General features: G+C 41.8%; 1 protein-coding gene across 6 annotated transcripts in view; it reads left to right on the top strand.

Annotated features, from left to right (window-relative positions):
* LOC133496039 (uncharacterized) overlaps positions 1-19,764 on the top strand; it is a 72,151-nt gene that overhangs the window by 3,192 nt on the left and 49,195 nt on the right. For 5 of the 6 annotated variants that reach the window (XM_061811170.1, XM_061811172.1, XM_061811173.1 and 2 more), the window contains exon 2: positions 155-282. In XM_061811170.1, the coding sequence (XP_061667154.1) occupies positions 155-282 (128 nt within the window). Of the gene's footprint in view, positions 1-154; positions 283-1,125; positions 1,915-19,764 lie in introns of those variants that run through there. The other variant, XM_061811171.1, reaches the window with a different exon arrangement.

The raw sequence follows: 19,764 nt of genomic DNA, 5'->3' as shown, positions 1-19,764 counted from the left end.
CCCAAATTGCATTCCTGTGTTAATTTGCAAATAAAGAAAGTTACATTTTAAATTATAATACTACAGTATCAATCCATCCAATTTTTTTCTAGCACTTTTATTTTGTTTTACCGACTGTAAAGTGGAAATTTAACTTACGTTCTGCTGCATTTAGGGAGAGAGCCCTCGCTTGCTCAAGGGCACCTCGGCAGTCGTCAGGAAGCAAGTCGGCATCCCTGCGACTCCTTGTTGCCATATTTTGTCTGCAGCGGGACGAGACCTGTGCCGTGGGCAAAGCAAAAGGTGAGCAAAAGTTTGGGTGAGCGAGGAGGATGAGAATCTGTCATCACAAAAAAAAATAATAATGATGAAAAAAATCCCCCCCAAAATTGGTCCCCACATGGCTGTCAGCACATTTTAATCATTGTCCAGCCAGGGCCTCCCTGCGACCCACTTTCCCATGCAAACTTTAATCTTGATTTTGAAAAGGTCAGTTTCATACATCAGACGGGAGTAAAAGTTGTAAAAAGAAAAAAAACAAAAAAAAACAGTTCATCGACGTGGTGCCCATAAAAAGGTACAGTTTGCCATTAAAGTGTCTTATTACATATTCCAATTTCAAATAAATCAGATAAACACAAGAGTCAGTTTTCAATGAACGATCATCCATGAGGCAGGGTGACAGGCGGCCCGTTTCCTGCCGTAAAATTTAATGATGAATCCCCCCCAAATTTTTCAAATAAACATTCCAAACTTTTGGTTTTCTACATTTATTCTGGAATAAAATCCTAAAAAAATATATCCATACTTTTGCATTACCTCCATTTTATGATTTCAAATTCCAGGCCTCTTCAGTTTGACTTCACCTAATTAATTGTATTCATTTTAACGACAAATGTAAACATTACCCAATGCTTTTTGTATGAAATTGTACTATATTTTCCATGAATTTTTTTTCATGACCTCCATTTTTGGGATTATGATCACATTTCAGTCTTCATATTTTAACTCAATACCCTTGATTTTGGATGTTAATTGCATTGATGTACAAATGACAACAATAACCCAAAAAAAAAAGTCTACTCCTATCAATTTTTTTTTTTTTTGGTGTGTGTCCAAAATCTTACTACACTCGAACCCAAACAGCACAAATGCTAAAGGCCACATTGGGACCGACGGGGGGGGGGGCTCGACGAGATCGTCCGCCGATGCTCCACGATAAATCACGCGGCGAAAAGAAGGCCGAGGCCTTTATGGGGCGGCGCCAGCCGTATATTGACCGCACATCATCGCGGGCCTCATGTTGCCAGCCGTGTTGTAAATCCCCTTTCGGAAAGATATATTGGACGCGCCGCCTCGTTCTACCTCAAGCGCACGACGGACGCCCGGACAAAAGTCCGGCGTGAAGAACGTGGAACGGCAGATAGATTCCGCATGCATTTACCCTCCCTTCTCTTTGGGAGCGGAGCGTCCCACCGCCTGCTCCCCCGACATGTGGTCGGCGTGGTCACCCGCCAGGATAAAAAAGCAGTTTCCCCTTGTTCCAAAAAAAGAGAGAGAGAGCTGAAAAGAAGGGATGAGGAACCAAGCCGAACTGAAGACGGGCGGGCCCCTTCAAACTTGCCACGAGGACTCTCTTACGACAAAACCCCAAAAAGTGGAGACTGACATTTAGTTATCAATAATTGTCCCAAACCGGCCTTGATTTGTTAATTCTGTCAACTTTTCACTCGTTTGGTCCAAAATCGTACAAAAACTTTCAGCACGCAAACTGTTCTTGCTGGACTGTTTTCTTTGCTCAAAGAAGGAAATGCATATCATTTTTATTTTTCTTCTTTTTCTACGTTAGTTCCGATTGGACTCGTTTCTAAATCATGCTGAGTTGTGAAAATTCTATTTTGTCATAAAAACAAGTGCGGTAGCGTTCTTTAATTCATTGGAAAGAATTTGTATTTTTCAATTTTGTACACTATGCACATTTTTCACTACAACTTTTTCTTTTTATCATCATCTTTGGTAATAATCTAACATTTTGTGGTGCATTTCAATTTCCTTCAGCTGTATCGCATGAGGGGCATTGACAATAACATTCATTTAGTTCAGAAGGAAAAGCAAAGTAAAAATTTGTAAGATTTGTACGCATTATGGGACTTTTTTCTTTTTTTTTTTCCTACAAAATCTTACTAACTTGTCCCAAAACAGTGCCGGAAGTTAGATCGCGGTGCAATCTTGCCGATAAGAGTTTCAAAACTGAATTTCTCAACATAAATATGAACAACTATAAGTATTAAACCAAACAAAAAGGCACATATTGCTGCGACTGAAAAATTAGATGCTAATTGCGAAAGGCCAGTTTGAGACTCATTAATTACAACATTTCTTTTAATTACATGCTATCAATATGTATGGAGTGTGACTTGGGCATATTCATATCTACGGCCTAATGAAATTTTATGTATGTAGTTGGGCAGGGACATGTCAACAGCGATTGAAAAAAAAAAAAAAAAATTACTCTTCGTCACTCGGTCCCATTTTCCATGCGTTCCCATTCATGTTCCCACTTCCGGGTCCCTTTTCCCGTTCCTGCTTCACGGAACGTCCTATTGCGGCGGAGATCGACTGGGGAGCGCCACGTCCGGTTCCGTTAGTCAGAGCGGGAGTCAAAGTTGAAGAGTTGGGTAGAAAAACAGAAAGATGTCAGAACTGTAATGAGCACGGCCAGGCCAGGAGTTGGAGATTTCAGAGGCGAGCAGTGTCAATAATTTTAAAGGATTGATTTTTGACAGCACAGCAGAAACTCTGAATGTTCTGAACTCCCGTTTCCATGGAAATTGAGCAAACCGGGTTGTAGCTTAGCTTACCGAGTGATAAATACATCGTTCTATCATTTCACTTCAATTAGGATGATGAGGGACGTTTTATTTTTGTGACGACGATGATGGACAGTTATGAGATCCATCCATCCATTTTCTTAGTTGCTTATCCTCACAAGGGTCGCGGAGAGTGCTGGAGCCTATCCCAGCTGTCGACGGGCAGGAGGCAGGGGGGCACCCTGAACTGGTTGCCAATTTAGAATCTCCAATTACTGTTGCATGTTTTTGGGATGCGGGAGTAAACCGGAGTGCCCGGAGGAAACCCACGCAGAGACGGGGAAAACATGCAAACTCCACACAGGCGGGGGGGTCCGACATTGAACCCGGGACCTCAGAGCTGCGAGGCCAACGCTTTACCAGCTGACATTTTCTTTTCTATGAATGTTAGAATGTTTTCTTGGTTTTAAAGCGCATCTCTGTGACGACAGTTGTCTTCCCATTTTAGTCTTCTGCCAATGATGATTGACGGTTCCGCCATTTTCTCGTTTCTTTTCGGAGGTACTCATTCAAAGGACAGTTACATTTTTTTTTTTTGGTGTATAAGTTTGGTTTTGGCTTTAATGGTGTAATGACAATTCCAACCTTTTAAGCGCGGCGCACACAATCTCCCGAGGTTCACGCAGCGGACATTCCAAAGGCTATTATTTGCATAGTGACCGCGCAAGAAGGCCCGCTCGTCTTTCCACATGAAATGAGCGATTGTTCGCGCAGGCTTAAGAAGAAGAAGTCCCGCGGCGTGTTAGGACATGAGGCTACGGGTGTCCTTTTATTCCTCGAGAGCCCCTTTGCCTCATTAGTTAACACACTTTCTTAGTTTTGAACAATACCTTAGCTTGGCGTCTCCCTGCTGAACCCCCACTTCTTATTTTTGTTTTTTTTTTGGGGGGGGGGGGTTTTTTTTTTTTTTTAGCTCAGTGGATACTTGCTGGGCCTGCAGCAGAGTTGCAGAGAAGCCCCCCTCTGGTCCTAACAGCTTTAATACTTGTAATTATCTCTTGCTGGGGGAGGCTGGAAATTGGATTAGGGTGGTGAGTCTCAGCTGAATGAATTACCTCCATCTCCCCACTTGGTGGGCCACACACTGATAAAGTGCAAAAAGGGGGGTGAGGGGGTGAGAGAGAGAGGGGGGGGGGGACAGGATTTGGATTCAGCCTTAGCATTCATGGCTTCCTTGTGGAAAAAATGAAATTTTCCAAGAGAAGGGAGCGGCGTGCCGGCGGTATCTGCCCACCACATGTTTCATCTGCTCCCGCTCTCCCGGAAAACGTAATTACCGCCGTCGTTATCGCCGGCTAAATGGTGACAAGTTTGGCAGCGCGGCGAGGGGAGCGGCGCGGGCGCCATGTTTTCAGTGGCGGCACCACCTTCACTTTTCTTTCCAAAAGTTCAACTCGGACTTTGGGTCTCGCCCGTCGACGCTGGAAAATGTGCAATGGGAGCTGCTGTCGTACGAAAAACGTGCATCCAAAGCACACAATTTAAAGTTTTCAGTCGATTTGACACGTGAAAATTTAACACACTTTGCAACAAGTTATCTTAGCTACCAAGTTAAGTACTAGTTAAGTGATTCCCAACCGCAGTGGCTTGATAGATCATCAGATGTGCTGCAGAAAATGATCATATTTCACTTAATTGCTCTGAAAAACAAATAATCTTTATCTCTCTCTGACCGTCTATATCTCTCTTTTTTTCCAATAGTCCTCGGTCTATGACTGAGATCCCTTCCTACAGTAGCGACTTAACTCAAATTTTGACTTAAGTTGGATTCCGCCATTAAAGTCAGAATTCACATCAAACTACTTTGTATACAAAACAAATACATTGAAATAAACAAGATGATGTACTTAGCGTTACTGCTGAGAGGTGGATCGAGAACAAGAAGGGGAGGCTGTGCTTAGCTATTGCGAAGGAACCTGGTCCTCAATCCTCTCCATCTCGACAAGTATCAAAGAACCTTGTTTTGTGATCATTGTATCCAACATAGGAAAGGAACCCTTCACATGTGCTAAAATACGGGCTTTGTCTTTAATAATTGTCACCACGGTCAACCAATTGAAGCCTTGGTGGTGCTGCTGTCTCTCCTTTCTCCGATCTTTTTATGATCTTGAGCTTCGTTTCTCCATGGTAATGGACTTTCTTTTGGCTGCAGAAGCATTGGTAAAAGACACAGCTTTCTTCTTTGGGGCGATAATCTAAAAAGAGGGTGAAAAATGCGAAGGTACTCCCGCCGCTCAGACACGGACGAGCATTAGCCAGACAAAACGGGGAACGGAAGTTGTAAAGTCGAAACGTCTTCGGTCGAGACAGTCTTAAGCCGAGGACTCCCTGTAGTATCCTGCATATTCACTCGTCGTGTAACTGTGTTATAGATTTGCAGTAAATGCAACACAACTCACTTAAAATCCAGCAGCAGTTGGCAAACAACCTTATTTTTATTTCTTAAATAGCAAAAAGCAAATTCTTCAAAATAGATTGAAGTTGTTCATTGCCACTTCCAGTGTGAGTTTGCAGACAAGGTAAAAGCAAAACCAACTTTCCATATTTCTAACAATCTCATAGCTTTGCCTTTAACTGTATATCTTAATGCTGAAATACAATGCAAAATGCCACGGATGGGCTAGCATATAGCGTAGCAGTGGTCGAGCGCCACCTAGACAGGCAAAACCGCAACACTCACAGGGATGTAATGGAATGGAATAATGGCATTTCCATTCATTTCAGTGGGAAAATAGTTTTTGGTGACAAGCATGGTGAAAAACAAAAGGAATATATCTCAAAGCGCAACTGTATTATTTATATCTCGTGTTGGCGTTTCATCATCATAACCAGTCTTGACGGTATTACTTCCATGTTTTAACTGTTTGTTGCTTTAAACTCATCACATACCCCCCCCCCACCCCTCCAAAAGTCTTGGCGGTGTTGCTTTTAACGGCGGCGCACGGAGTCTGCATACATTTGCGCGTTAACTGGTTTGAAATTAGGATTTTATTAGAAATCATCAAACACGGGCATTTAAATGAAGCAAAAACGACCTCAACTAAGCTGAACTAAAGAGACGTTTCTCTCTCGGCGGGGCCGTTAAAGACTTTCACTTCATTTGGAACCAAGCCAATGTTGTTGTACCCCCGCCGCCCCCCCACCACACATTTTGCTATTTATTTAAACTGTTCATTCGGAATTGAAGTTCCCGCTGTGTCGTCGCGAGGAGTCGGATCAAAAACAGAGGACAAAGTAGCCCCGCATTCGCTCTCAGACACCCCTCTCATCTTTTCCACTTCCCATTCCTTTAACCCCCCGCTGAGCACAATCCTTGAAGGTAGATAAAAAGAACAACAAAAGATAATTAAATCTACACAAAAAAAGGGGGGGGGGGGGGGGGGGAAACAGTCGGGGTTGGATTTGGGCACAGTGAGGGTTTGGGCTCGTTTTATGCCAGGCCTCCTAACATTTACTCTGGATTTGGACCGTTTTATCACAACAAAAGATGCTCTCATTTGCATTCGTCCAATTGCAAATGTGGCATATATATGTGTGTATATATATTCTTCAACATTTACGACGGGATTTATCACTTTATCGCTCGGACGCGCCCTGTTGACAAAATCTGAAATTATAATACAGTAATGCCCGGCGTGGTAGACGCTGCAGCTATTTAGGCTGGCTGGGATTTAATATTCATTGCTTTTGCAGCTTGGTTGGTTTTAGGGCGCTATCACCCTTATCCACCCTCCTCCCGACCCCACCCACTCGCCCACCCGCCACCGCCTTCTACGACTGGGACACCGGCCCGCTGCACCCCCCCCCCAAGATTTTCTCTCTCTCTCTCTCCCGTGCGTTGTCCCCAATCACTCTGCCTGTCCTTGTTTTTGATCTTCAAACGCTGGTCGCTATAATGACTACAAATCAGGGATGAAGGTGAGTGATCACAACGTGGCCCACCCATCCCAGCTGGCCTTTTTACTCCCCTCCCATGATGCATCTTTTCCCGACGCTCGAGGGGCTCCGCTTCGGGACTGAACTCGGAACGCGTTCGCGACCGGCACGTAGACGCAAAAGAATGAACATTACTTAATTAAATGCGACTAGAAACTTAGTTTAGATTCACACGGGTGGATAATATCACAGATTAAAATTAAGATGGCTTCAGTTCTGCTAAACATGCTTACTTCAATAGCAGTTTTGCCTCCAATAATTTCATTTCTTTCCTGTCATATTTGGCTCTGAAAAGCAACCAACCGTTAATAATTGGAATTTACTTTGGCATGATGCCATTTAACAAATTTGACATAATGTAGAAGGCATATTGCTTCGCTGAACTATACTGTATTTATATGCATGTATGTATGGGAAAATTTGAGTACAAATAGTGCATCTGTACTTTGCCAATCATACCTTTTTCATTAATGAGATTAATTTTGTCAAATGGTTATACCGTTGTTATAAATGCTGGAAAAATAATGTAATTATCTTTATGCTTGCCTCAGGAAGTGATTCCCATTCTATCTGCAGGAAATGATCAAGTTTTAATAATTTTGTTACCAGTGATTTATCCCTTCGACAGGCTCAACACCCTTGAGTACAAATTAGCAGTATATGAAATAGATGGATGGATTATTTATTACAAATAATGTGTGTATGTTCATCTATCTATGACAGCACTGTATAGTGACTGGCAGAAAAAAAATTAAATGATCTTGCACTTCATACAACAGTGATAAAGTTGCTTTGTGCACAACAGTCTCACATTTCACAACGGATAAGTCATTTTGAAACATCTTGTGACATATTTCATTTTGATGTGCCTTGAAGTTTATTTTATATGTAAAATATGTGCCTTGGATCAGTAAAAGCTGGGAAACGCTGTCCTGATGCAGTAGGAGGGGGTGTCAAACTTGTTTGTGTCACGGGCCACGTTGTTGTTATGGTTTCCCTCGGAGGGCCGTCATGACTGTGAAATCATAAAAAAAAAAAAAAGAATCTTTCACCGCCTAATCATGTTTACGTGTGGAATTTATTCAGTTCTTTTGGAATCAGAAATCAAGGCTATGAGTTTTTCAACTCTTGTTGATGTTTGGCAACAGAAAGAAAAGCAATGCGATATCTCAACATTATCATTTAGGATATTAAAATTGGACATTTTGGTCCAGATTTTGGCAAAAATCACGGAAGTTGATACGCATGATTTGCCTTCGCGGGCCACATAAAATCATGCGGCGGGCCAGCTCTGGCAACCCTGGCCTTGAGTTTGACACCTGTGCAGTAGGTTTTGGATTAGGTTGTTGCTGATCTTCCTAATGTGTTATTTAGATTATTCAAAACACACACACACTCACGATAGATGCATAGTTCTGCACAGCGTTTTATCAAGAGGCGCACCTGCTGACCCCCGCCCGACCGCCACTAAAACTGAAAGCGAGGAAACAAACAGACGGACGGAGAGAGCAGAAAGAGTTACTTTTATGAGGACTGTTTACCTTGGTGAAGGTCTGCCCTGTCTCCACTTCCTTCTCCTTAATGTGCCCGGCAAGAAAAAATGTTTCGCTAGGGAGCAGGGGGGGGGGGTGAAAATTTTTTTCTCATCCAAATGGATGTCAATTTCCCACCATTTAGCACCTGAAGGTAATTAGCTTGAAGAGATTGTGGAGTGAGAAACACGTTCATGGGACATTAACTCTCGTACATTCTCCAGTTGCAGCGAATTAATAGGAAAGATTAAAGTTTAAAGAGAGCAAATGCCATTACTGCATGGCACACACACACAAACACAAACCACCTCTCTGTGGCACCATCCTCTATCTTTTTTTTTTTTTTACGAGAAGCCTGGATCTTTGCGTGGCGTCGGGACAGCAGGTAATAAGTGACGCAAATGAGACCGCGGCGCGCCTCGGCAAAGCGTGGCCGTGAAAAGCTTGACTAGCTCAGGGCGTCAATTTTTCACCCGCGCGTGAATCCTCCACTTGCATGTGACACGCTCTTGAGCAAACCCTGCGTTGTCTTTCCGTAGAATGTAGACACAATGCAAAAGAACACGAGTGCCTTGACTTACAGCGTATTAGCAATGTCGGGTTCAATAGTCTATCAGTTTCTCCAAAATATGAACAAATACTGATATTGATGATAATGGAAATACTGTATTTCAAGATATCGCATGCTCCTAAACGCTGCTGTCATCAAGATAGTCCTCCTTGCCAGTAGTTGGCGCTACAGTGCGGCTGTTTCACACATAAGCAAATCATCGCATGCCTTATAAAAAAAGGAAGGTCTTTTTTTTCGAACCCAAGTAATCAATTTCAAAGTACAGGTGTGAAACTCAGTTAACTTTTAAAAACTTGAAATTCGGTCAATCATTATCTGTACCACTAAGGTTTGCGGGCGAGCTATCTTTGGGTGGGGGGGGGGGGGTGGGCGACACCAGTCACTCACATTTTGAAAAATATACGGGTGTGGTCAGTTGTCCCTGCAGATATAAAGTCACAGGTGTGGTCCTCCAGTCATGCCTGCAGATAGAAAAAAAGTTGCGGGTGTGTGTTCTGTTTGTAATTATGAGTGTACCCCTTTAAGAGCGGAGTGGGGCGGTGTCAAGTAAACTAGGAAGATCGTGTGCTTTCGTGTTTCAAAAACAAAAAAAAAATCACATCAGGCTGTGGTTCACCTAGAGTGCTCATCTTCAGGGAATATTTGTCGAGACTAAACAAAATAAGCGACTTCTTTCAATATCTATGTAGCTCTACTCAAAAGAAATTGTACGAGCGTGATTTTTTTTTTTTCGTGCTCCACTGTGCAGATTTGCGAGTGCAATCGAGCGCGTACGTGCCCATCAAATCACAATGACTGGTACACCCTGTGCTAGTCGCCAGCCCGCAATTGGAGGGCACGTACCGACGAAGCTACCATGTAATATGTTCTTCAACTCTTGTGTATAATGGCGGCACGGTGGATCAGCTGGTCAAGCGTTGGCCTCACAGTTCTGAAGAGCCGGGTTCAATCCCGCCCCCGCCTGTGTGGAGTTTGCATGTTCTCCCCGTGTCTCCGTGGGTTTTCTCCGGGCACTCCAATTTCCTCCCACGTCCCAAACCATTATTAATTGGACACTCTAAATTGCCCCTAGGTGTGATTGTGAGAGCGGCTGTTTGTCTCTGTGCCCCGCAATTGGCCGGCAACCAGTTCAGGGTGTACCCCGCCTCTTGTCCGTTGACAGCTGGGATAGGCTCCAGTACTTCCCACGACTCTTGTGAGGATAAGCGGCAAAAGAAAATGGATATATATGATCAATCACAAGTTTGGACACCTGAATGGAGACAAGGTGGAATTTATCATGCAGAAAAGCTACCTGTAAATTTTGAACGAGGAAAAAGTTGAACCCTCCTCACTATCTATTATTTTCCCCATTTTAAGAACTGCTGTTACAGAGCTCATCATTCATTGAAGTGCGCTAAACTCACTTTTTTCCTCATCTTTTTTTTATGAGATCTGAAGCAAATTTTGCTGGGGGATCCTATAGGCCATTAAGCATGGAGTAATTTTATCCTTGTTTCCTTAATGACGCCATAATGGCAAGTGAATTTCTTAACTAAAGACCAGAGAACATTGTGAAGGTCAGCTTCATCTGTAGACTCCCTCATGCGCTTCTCCCAGAGATTGGAAAAGTCGGGCGTTTTTTGAGGAGTCATTAATAACGCTAAAGCTGAAGGCCTATTTGCGTCCTCGCTTTCTACCTTTTTAATGCCACTCTCTCTCTCTCTCTCTTTCTCATTCGCCTCTCATGCAGAGAGAATGAAGAAAGAGAGGGGGGGAAATGGCAGCTTGCTGACATATAGATCGCAGACGTGGGTGCCACCGTGATTTAGACGCCATGCCTTTGTTATCACTTTAATCATTTTCCCTTATTGCTTTTATTCCGCCGATGAACGAAACACTTGATGGGACAAAATGCCAACTGGAACTTTTGCTTTTTTTTTTTTTTTTTGGTTCTCCAAGTCTAATGAGAATTACAATCTTGCTGAGCCTTGAAATGCTCAGTACTTTGTCCTGATCGCCTTAGATATTGTTCTGAGTCAGTCATTTGTCACAGCAAGGCATGCTGGGATGGCGGGTCGCTAATCAACACCGCTGTCTGCGGGCAACTCCTTTTTTTTTTTTTTTTTTTTTTTTTGTGTGCTGCCATAGTAACGCTGGCCCGAGAGGGGCTGCAGGAAGCACTCAACGGCTTTTGAACCAGGGCACTCGGAAAACATTTTTGGGTCCGTGGAGAAATTTCTCCGAGGCTCCACTTATCCTAATGCCAATTAAAATCCTGTGGACCCCGAAATGCCATAAGAATTCAAAATTTGCCTATAATCTTAATAAGAGCGATTACCCCAAATGGAGAAAACATCAAACAGTGGTGAAACCTTCCCCTTTTTATAAAATTAAATGAAAGTTACACGTTTTCCCCATGTCGCCCACCGGCAAATGTAATTAGAACAAAGTGCGATTCACTTTGGGATTTTAAAAAAAGAAGAAAAAAAAAAAAAGAGAAAAAATTAAATCTGTGTGACAAAATGATCGATTACCTGACGGAGCAATTAGGAGTTTTATTTTCATGACGGCCGGCCTCTTTCTGGACGTGAAATTCAAACGCTCGGCTACGGGGACGTTTCAGACGTCACCCGAGCGCAAGCACTTTGTCTTTGTCATCAGCACGGCGTTATTAGCTGCGCCTTTCTATTAAGTTAACATCTCACCGAATGGCTTTACCTCTGGTCCATAATCCCGATTACATTTTTTTTTTTTTTTTTAAACTGAGCTGCAGCAGTAGGGATGAGGGCTTCCTTCCTATTTATTTGCTATATTTTTTTCATTATATTAACCAACCATGAAAGAGTGCTAATTTACACTTCATAAAATTGACACATTTGTCAATTATGAGTTCTTATTGTGATCATTTCCTCCCCCCCCCCCAAAATGGAGGGTGTGCAGGTGATATTCACTCCCTCAGCGTCCCCCCCCCTCCCTGGTGGTCCACGCGACTGAGCGTATTGATCCACTTATCTTGTTCAGATCATCGCTACATGGACACGAGGGAAGGGGTCTAATGGGCTGACCGGAGTGGAAACGTCACGATTTAGCGTCGCCAGAATAATTGAGAAAGATGAAGACGTGGTCAGCCCGCTTCTGATAAGCCCGAATTCTGGCATCAACTCACCTTGCTTGAGTTTGGCTGAACTGCAAAACTAATAATTTCCCAACATCTCTAATCATTTTGTTCTTTCACAAAGGTGGTGCTCTGTGTGTGTGTGTGGTGGGGGGGGGGGATTGCAGTAATAAAGGCTAATAATGGAAAATATTATGGTACTAGAAAAAAAAGTCGATACAGGAATAAAGTTGCAAAAAGTCAGAATGTGAGATGAAATTTGGAACTTTATGAGAATAAAGTTAGGAAAGTAAAATGGAGTGGCATGGAAATAATATTGTGAGAAAAAAGATGAGGATATAGGAGGAATTGATGAGGGAAAAAAAAAAAGTTGTAACATTGTTAAACAAAAGCTGTAATGTTACCAGATTAAAGTTGTGATGTGACTAAAAAGTCATATTGCATGGGTGGGGGAAAAAAAAAAAAGTCCAGAGAGAGAGTCCATAGTTGTAATGAGGAAAAATTTAAATATTACAATAAAAAATAGTTGTAGTGGGGAAAAAATGAAAAATGTTACAATAAAGACGACACAACAGGAGAACAAAGTTGGAATTTACAGGAAAAAGAAAATCGTTACAAAAATTACAAGTGAGAATATCGTGGAGGAAAAAATCATAACATTGTAAAAATAAGATGGTATGTGACAAAGACATTTCTTTGAAGGGGGGGGGGGGGAGACAACTGAGAAAAAAGTTGTAAAGTTTAAGAACAAAGTCAAAATTTACCAGAAAAATGTTTGTGAATTGTTACATGAATACTGTTGTAATGTTGACAAAAACATTGGAATATGCGAGAAAGAAAAAGTCAAGAATATTATGAGTAATATTGTGTGTGAAAAGTCTCTAAATATCTCTTTAAATTGATACAAAGCTAAACAGAACCCTTTTTAAAAAAGTGTGTGCATATGTTATGCACTTCAAGTCTACTTTTTCCTGTTAAATATGTGTATGTTAAATATTCATACCGCAGCGTTGCACATATTGCACACGTTGCAGTTATGGCGCAGGAGCCATAAAAGCCACCTCACCTGACTGGCTTCCGTGCCCAAAAAAAAAGAAAAAAGTGCCGAGATTTCCTTTGCTTGATCACTTTGCCCTCATCATAATCACTTCTGGGGCTGATTTATGGCGGCAAGGGTTACAGTGCAGTGGAGGCGCAACGCTCTCCAGATGTTCGCCGCCTCTTAAGAGCTTTCTGCTAACCTGCCCCGCGACGGGCTTTCGTCTTATTTAGAGCGCGGGAAATGTGCGACGCGACAGGCACCGCTGCCCTCATTTGTTCTGTCGATTGCCTCGCATGCACCTGCTCACATGGCCGCCGCTGACTACTGGGGGTGGGGGTGGGGGGGGGGGGCCTGAGGGGGGAGTGTGTGTGTGGGTGGGGTGGGGGGGGCAGCACCTACCAGCATCTACAGACTTGTTGGTATGAACTCATTATATTAACCTTTATGAAATGTAATTGAAAAATCTGTATAATTGCAATCCATTACGTTATTGGGATGTGTAATTGAATTACAGTTGCTTTTTAGTTCCATTTGGAAAAATAGCTTTAAAAATTATTATATTTTTTTTTCCTCCCCACATCACTTCCCCTAAAGTGATTGTGATTGGCCGGCGGTCATCTGTTGTTGTTGCAAACGTTACATTTTTTTTCAAATGACCTCAAAGGGCCTCTTGTAGGGGAAACCTATTAGTTTGTCTGAAATTTTGCAAAAATGTTATAGTTTCACCATTGTAATTTTGGACTCTTTTTTTTTTTTTTTCATTACTTTTCTCAGTTGTCATGTGACACAATATCGTCTTAAGTGGGCACAATTGTCATTGTTTTGATGATCAATATGGTTTGATATAGTGGTTGTCCACATGTGGTATGCATATGATGCAAAACAAATCTTTAAATCAAGTGTTTGGTTTTCTTCATGTTTTATTATGAGTTTATTATTTGTGTGGGTAATTTCAGAATAATGATGTTTTTTTTTAGAGGAAACATCCAATGGTCCTGTTGATGCATTCATTCAAAGTGATCAAATGTAATTAGTTTATTATTTACTTTAGAAAGAACTGAAAATATTAAAACTATACATTTTTCAGCATGGCATCTTGTAATTGCACATTTGCTAACACTCCAGTTCCCCGAACTGCGAAGCCCTCTAGAAAAGGGCTCATATAACCTCTGAACTTCAAAAATGATCTTTCTTGTCATAGCACAGTTTTTTCTTTTTTCAGTGTCTCTGGCTGGAGACCTTTCACACTATTTACGTACCGCTGCTTTGTTTAAATCCACACAAGTGATCCAGAACACCCAAAAACAAGTAACTCCCTTAAATGTTCTTCTTGGTTTTCCTGGAAAAGGAGCCACCCGTGTGGAGTTATTGATGACTTCATTACTCCACATTTAGGGTAATACAGCATTATCTTTTTGCCCCCCCTTCATTTTGTCACTGGTTGTTGGAAAGGTTAGGCAATTTGTTTTAATGTTAAAAGTGCCAGACGCCGGCGATTGCATTTCAACTCGGTTTAACAAGCTGCTGATATTACAACTGGCCAAATCTGACCCCGTGAATGGAACTTTAATTGAAAGTGTTTTGCCAAACAGTGAGATGGTTAGATCCACGTGTACCTAACAAACTGGCGAGGTTGTCCTCCCACCCGCAGACAAGGGGGGGGGGGGGGGGAGAAAGAGGTGATGCTGGGGGGGTGGGGAAAGGATGGGCACGCTTGAGTGCATTTAAATCTTTACAAACTCTTCGCTTGACAGTGATGAATGTTACAATACGCTTAATGCACGCTGCGGTTAAGTTTACGTTTCAGTTCTGGCGCGGTGCGTTTGACACAGCTTTATAGTGGGGCCCGGGAATAAGAATATCACAGAAAATAAAGTCAAGGTGAATATTGATGTTTTTGCATTATTGCATTTGCATGCGTGTGCTTCTTCATGGTAGCTAAATGGGTAAAAAGGTTGTACACAAGTAAATAGTATTTTATTTAGTATCACAAAGAAGTAAACATCTCAGGGACGGTTAAATGTAAGATTTTTTTTTCGGAAGGGGGGCTTTATTGGGTCAAAACATCGTACGGTACTTCCTGTCAGACAGGTAAAATCCTTTTGAAAAATTCATACATTTTATCAATACAAAAAAGATTTCACCATTGTGACTATTTGTCTGAGTGTTAACTTTCTCCCAAAAATGTGCTCTGGATGAACACTTCATATCCATAATTTAATTTTCTCCGAATTGAACAATTTGAACATTTTAAAAACTGATTATTTCATTTAAAAAAAATAGAAAAGCGGAAAAAAAAAACCCCCTGAAACTGAATAGAACGTGGCACACTTTATATCTCGGCACTTTTTCAAAGTCATTGTTTTCATAGTACGAGCAAACACCATCCGTAAAAGTACTAACGATCTAAATAAAACATTTAATAAAGAAAAAAAGTGAAACGTGCTCAGCCGTGTTCGTTCAAATCCGGTGCATAGAGGCGATGCGTTTATCTGTACGCGCGCACACACGCGTGCAGTCACTCAGGCAAGGCTTATAGATTGAGCCAAATGGCTTCCGTGTCAGCATATCACACTTTAGAGTGCGGCACCTGACTTGACATTGACACAAATATTCTCTGGGCCATATACTCTATAGACTGCACCTCTGCAGACTCTGTGTGCATGTGTGTATATGTGTCTGCATGTATATTTAAAAATAAATAAATAAATTAAAAAAAAAAAAAAATATATATATATATATATATCAGTGTGGTTGACCAATTAGATGCTTAATTCATAATAAAACCAGCTCAGATGAGGACGCCGCCGGCATCATGTCGACAAATCCAAGTCAACGACCCCGTTTTATGACCTTGATCCCGACTATAACTGGACACGGCTCGTGTAAATACAATTAAAACGGCGAATGCGCAATTAAGTGTGTTGGCAGAGCGGAGTGGAGCAAGGTTTCTCCGACCGTAAGCCGTCATATTGCTGATTTACAAGCTTTGTTGTCTTTTTCTCACGAGCCCCTGCGTCGGATGTCGGCGGGGTCCAATGCCGGGGTGCCTAATATTGTGACCAGCGAGTGTATCATTTAACCAGATGTCGCTTTGCTGACAAGCAGCTTCTTTAGTTTTATGAGCCGTGCAGTGAGGCAAGGTGATGAGGCTTACCCTTCAGACGAGAGGAAAGGCTGTCAAATGTAAACAGCAAGCAGAGTGGATTTACTGCCGCTGTAGCGGGGGTCGGGTCCCAGCTTGCGGGCCGTGTTCGGCCTGTCTGGCAGTTCTAAGAACAATGCAAACAGCCGCGTTTTTAAAAAAATGGCACATCTTTAAAATGATGAGCCAAGACTGACGCTATTGTCCAATCGCATGAAATGGAGTATACAGTGGACCCCTGCTCATTGCAGGGATTAGTCACCAAGCTGGACCACAAATAGCAAAAATCCACGACGAATTGACACCTAATTTAATTGTTATAAACCAAAACATTTAATAAGTGGAGATAATTAAGCCAATAAGGCTGGGTTGGTAGACATTCACCTGATTTAATGTCGATCAGTGACACTGATATCCAGTATTTATAAAAGGCATATAAAGCCGTTTTATAAAAACCGAAATGGCACTGTGATTACAGGGGAACCATTTTAACTACAAATATAGTTTTTAAAATGATGACCACACAACATTTGACACTGAAAACCACATCAAACCTATTTAGTCACTCCGTTTTGTGCCCTCTTTGAGATGCAGTTTAAGATTCCAAAGGCGTTGAACATCTGCTGTCGCTGATATCGAGGAGTCATAATTAAAGGGAACGGTATTAAATGTCCATCTATGTAAAGATAAAGGACAGGGCATGACAGAAAAGTTACACTAAATAAAATATTCCATGAAAATAATAGATATGTATCAACGGATGCCAGAGCTCCATAATGTAAAGAACATAAGTCCTTGAATTGCCCCACGAGGGGAAATAAACATTTTATGCTCATTACGGATTTTAATTGTCCTTATAAGGGGACATAAACTGCGAGGGGATGTATAGGCAGGCCCAACCTAAAATGCTGGGAGGGGGTTTTGTCAATACGGTATTGTAGAGCTAAATTCTTAGACTCCTACAAACCATATCCTTCAATCTAAGCTGTTGGAGCCAAAAACTTGAAAACTAAATCTTGAGAATTTAGATCCGAGTCCTTATTACCAAGCCCCCATAACCATATTCCAAGCCAAATCCTCACAGCAAAATCCTTCGAACAGATTCATCAAACAAATTCTTTGAATGGATACGTTGGAACAAGCAAACTCCTCGAAAAATCATCTTAGAACCAAAGCCTCCGAAGAACTAAACCATTGGAAAGCATTTACTTGGTTTTACCAAGAACCACAATTTTACAGCAGAATACTGAGAACTAAGTCCTTAGAATTGAGCCTTTAAGAGCTAAACAAGAGGTCAGCGCAATGATTAATTTGTGCCGACGAGCGCTACATGAATTAATTGCGACGTACGGGAGTCCTGTTGACAAAATACTGAAGTAACGCTCCTCACAGCAGCTTGACCTTTTTAAGAAAAATCACAAGGGACGAATGAAGCGCGGCGCGTTTGCATCAATATACAAACGAGCTGGCGCCTGTGATAAACACGAGGGCCCCTCCCACCGTCAGAATGATGTGAGCCCGCCACTGCGTGTGATTACAGTCGAGCGCGCTGGCTGTCACGGCAACAGATGATGATGCTGAGGAGTCCATAATATACTTTAAAAAAGGGTATTTTGCATGCCGAGTGACATTCACCTTCGTACTCCCTGTGGTGGGAACTCATGGGATACAAATTCTTTGTAACTATACTGAAGTAGATTTTTTATTTTTTTTCATTTTTTTATATTTCTAACAACTTTTCTATTTTTTTTACCTAGTTGGGGTTGCATCAATTAGGTCCAGCCTATAGAGCGCACCTGATTATAAGCCTCACCCAGCACATTTATAATGGAAATACTATTTGGTGCATACATAAGCCGCGCCTGTGTAAAAGCTGCAAGTGTCCACATTGAAACATGAGATATTTACAAAGAAAGATGGTACACAGAGAGAATTTTCAGTTTTTATACCTTAGCTTAGCTTAACATAGCAACAACACAGTAGCACAAGCAAGGCTGGTTTAAAAAAAAAAAAAAAAAAAAAAAAAAAAAAAACCGTGGTAGCAACACTGTAGCACAGGACTAACTGGGCCGGTCAAAAAAAACATACCCAAATCAATGAGGCACGGCGCTAATAGGGCCGGTTAAAAAAAACACTGGTCGAAATCACTTGGGCACGGCAGTAACACAGCAGCAACACGCTAGCACAGCACTAATACTAGTGCAGCGCTAACAGGGCCGGTTGGAAAAAAAAAAAGACATACCGGTAAAAGTCATTTCCTCTGCACATGCATTCCACGGGTCTCACTGTTACCTTTTCTGCTCGAGTGTCCCCTTGAGGCCGTTAGAAAAAAAAAAAATGCACAAATTCGCCGCATCACGGCATATGTCGCAGGGTTGAAAGTGTGTGTGTGGGGGGGGGGAGTTGGCGTTTATAGGATGGAAATTACGGTAGTCAACAAGTTGATGAGTAGTCCACTTTGAAGCTTGAAGTTACAGAAATGCTAATCCCATATTTTTGGGACCTCACTGAAAAAATTTTACTCACCTGTTCGATACCATTGACGGACTCTCACACTCTGTGATCCAGCGGAATGTCTACTAGCAAAGCTGGACTAATTTGTTTTTATTTGTTTACGTAAATCTGGCACATGACGCAAGTTAGGTTGGTGTCTGCTGTACTGTGCTGGAAAATATCAATCATGTGATCAATTAATCATCTTCAAATCAACTTTCTGCAGGTTATAGTCGACTCCATATTTATTGAGTCAATATTTCTACATTTAGTATGTTGTTACATAAGTATCAATACATCTAGTTAAGTACACAGTGAGAGTACTATTGCCACCTCTGCTAATTCCTCCTGCAGGGTTTGCTCCTCCAACTGCTTGAAAGTCCTCATTTTTCAGTGGAATCCCTTTTGACAGGTGTTTTTTGATAGTAGCCTCGCTCATTAGACTTAATATCGTGTTTCTTTGCCCATCCCTCATCATTTTCGGGCCTCATTGACTATTTTTCCTGATAAGATATTAAGCATTCAGACCTCATTTACATCCTTATTTTTCAATTTGCTGCCGCACTAGTTTAATTTATTCCATATAATTTCTCCTTCTGAGAGGGACATTAATCATTGCCTGTTCCTTTTAGTGCCTCTGGGATTCTGCCCTCCCCTCTAAATCAATAAAATAAAGCCTCTTCCTTTGCTGAATATGATAAAACAGTTTTGCCACGGGATATCAGTGTCCTAGCGCTAACGCCCCCCCCCACCCCTCCCCCACAGCCCACTTCTTGTTTTATTCATTTTAAAAGCTCCGCTTGTTTATGCATCTCTATGCTTGTCACACACGCACAGGAACACAGGAAAGGGAGGTCAGTCTGTTCAGAGCAGCCACTCGTTTTATCCTCCCCAAGTGAGCGGCCTTCTTCTTGATCATCTTTACGGGACGCCTTTTTTTTTTTTTTTTTTTTTTTACTTTTACATTTTATTTTTTAATAGCTGACGCGGGATCGTCAAGTGTGAAGAATGGGGAGGTTGTTATAGAAATTTAACTATCCTTTACAAATTGATTCACACTCCAGCGGCGCACAAGGTCCAGTAGGTAAATTACCAGGAG

This window comes from Syngnathoides biaculeatus, chromosome 22 (assembly GCF_019802595.1).
Source record: "Syngnathoides biaculeatus isolate LvHL_M chromosome 22, ASM1980259v1, whole genome shotgun sequence".
Lineage (NCBI taxonomy): Eukaryota > Metazoa > Chordata > Actinopteri > Syngnathiformes > Syngnathidae > Syngnathoides > Syngnathoides biaculeatus.
Note: the sequence above shows the minus strand (reverse complement) of the source record. Positions and strands in the feature narration are given on the sequence as shown.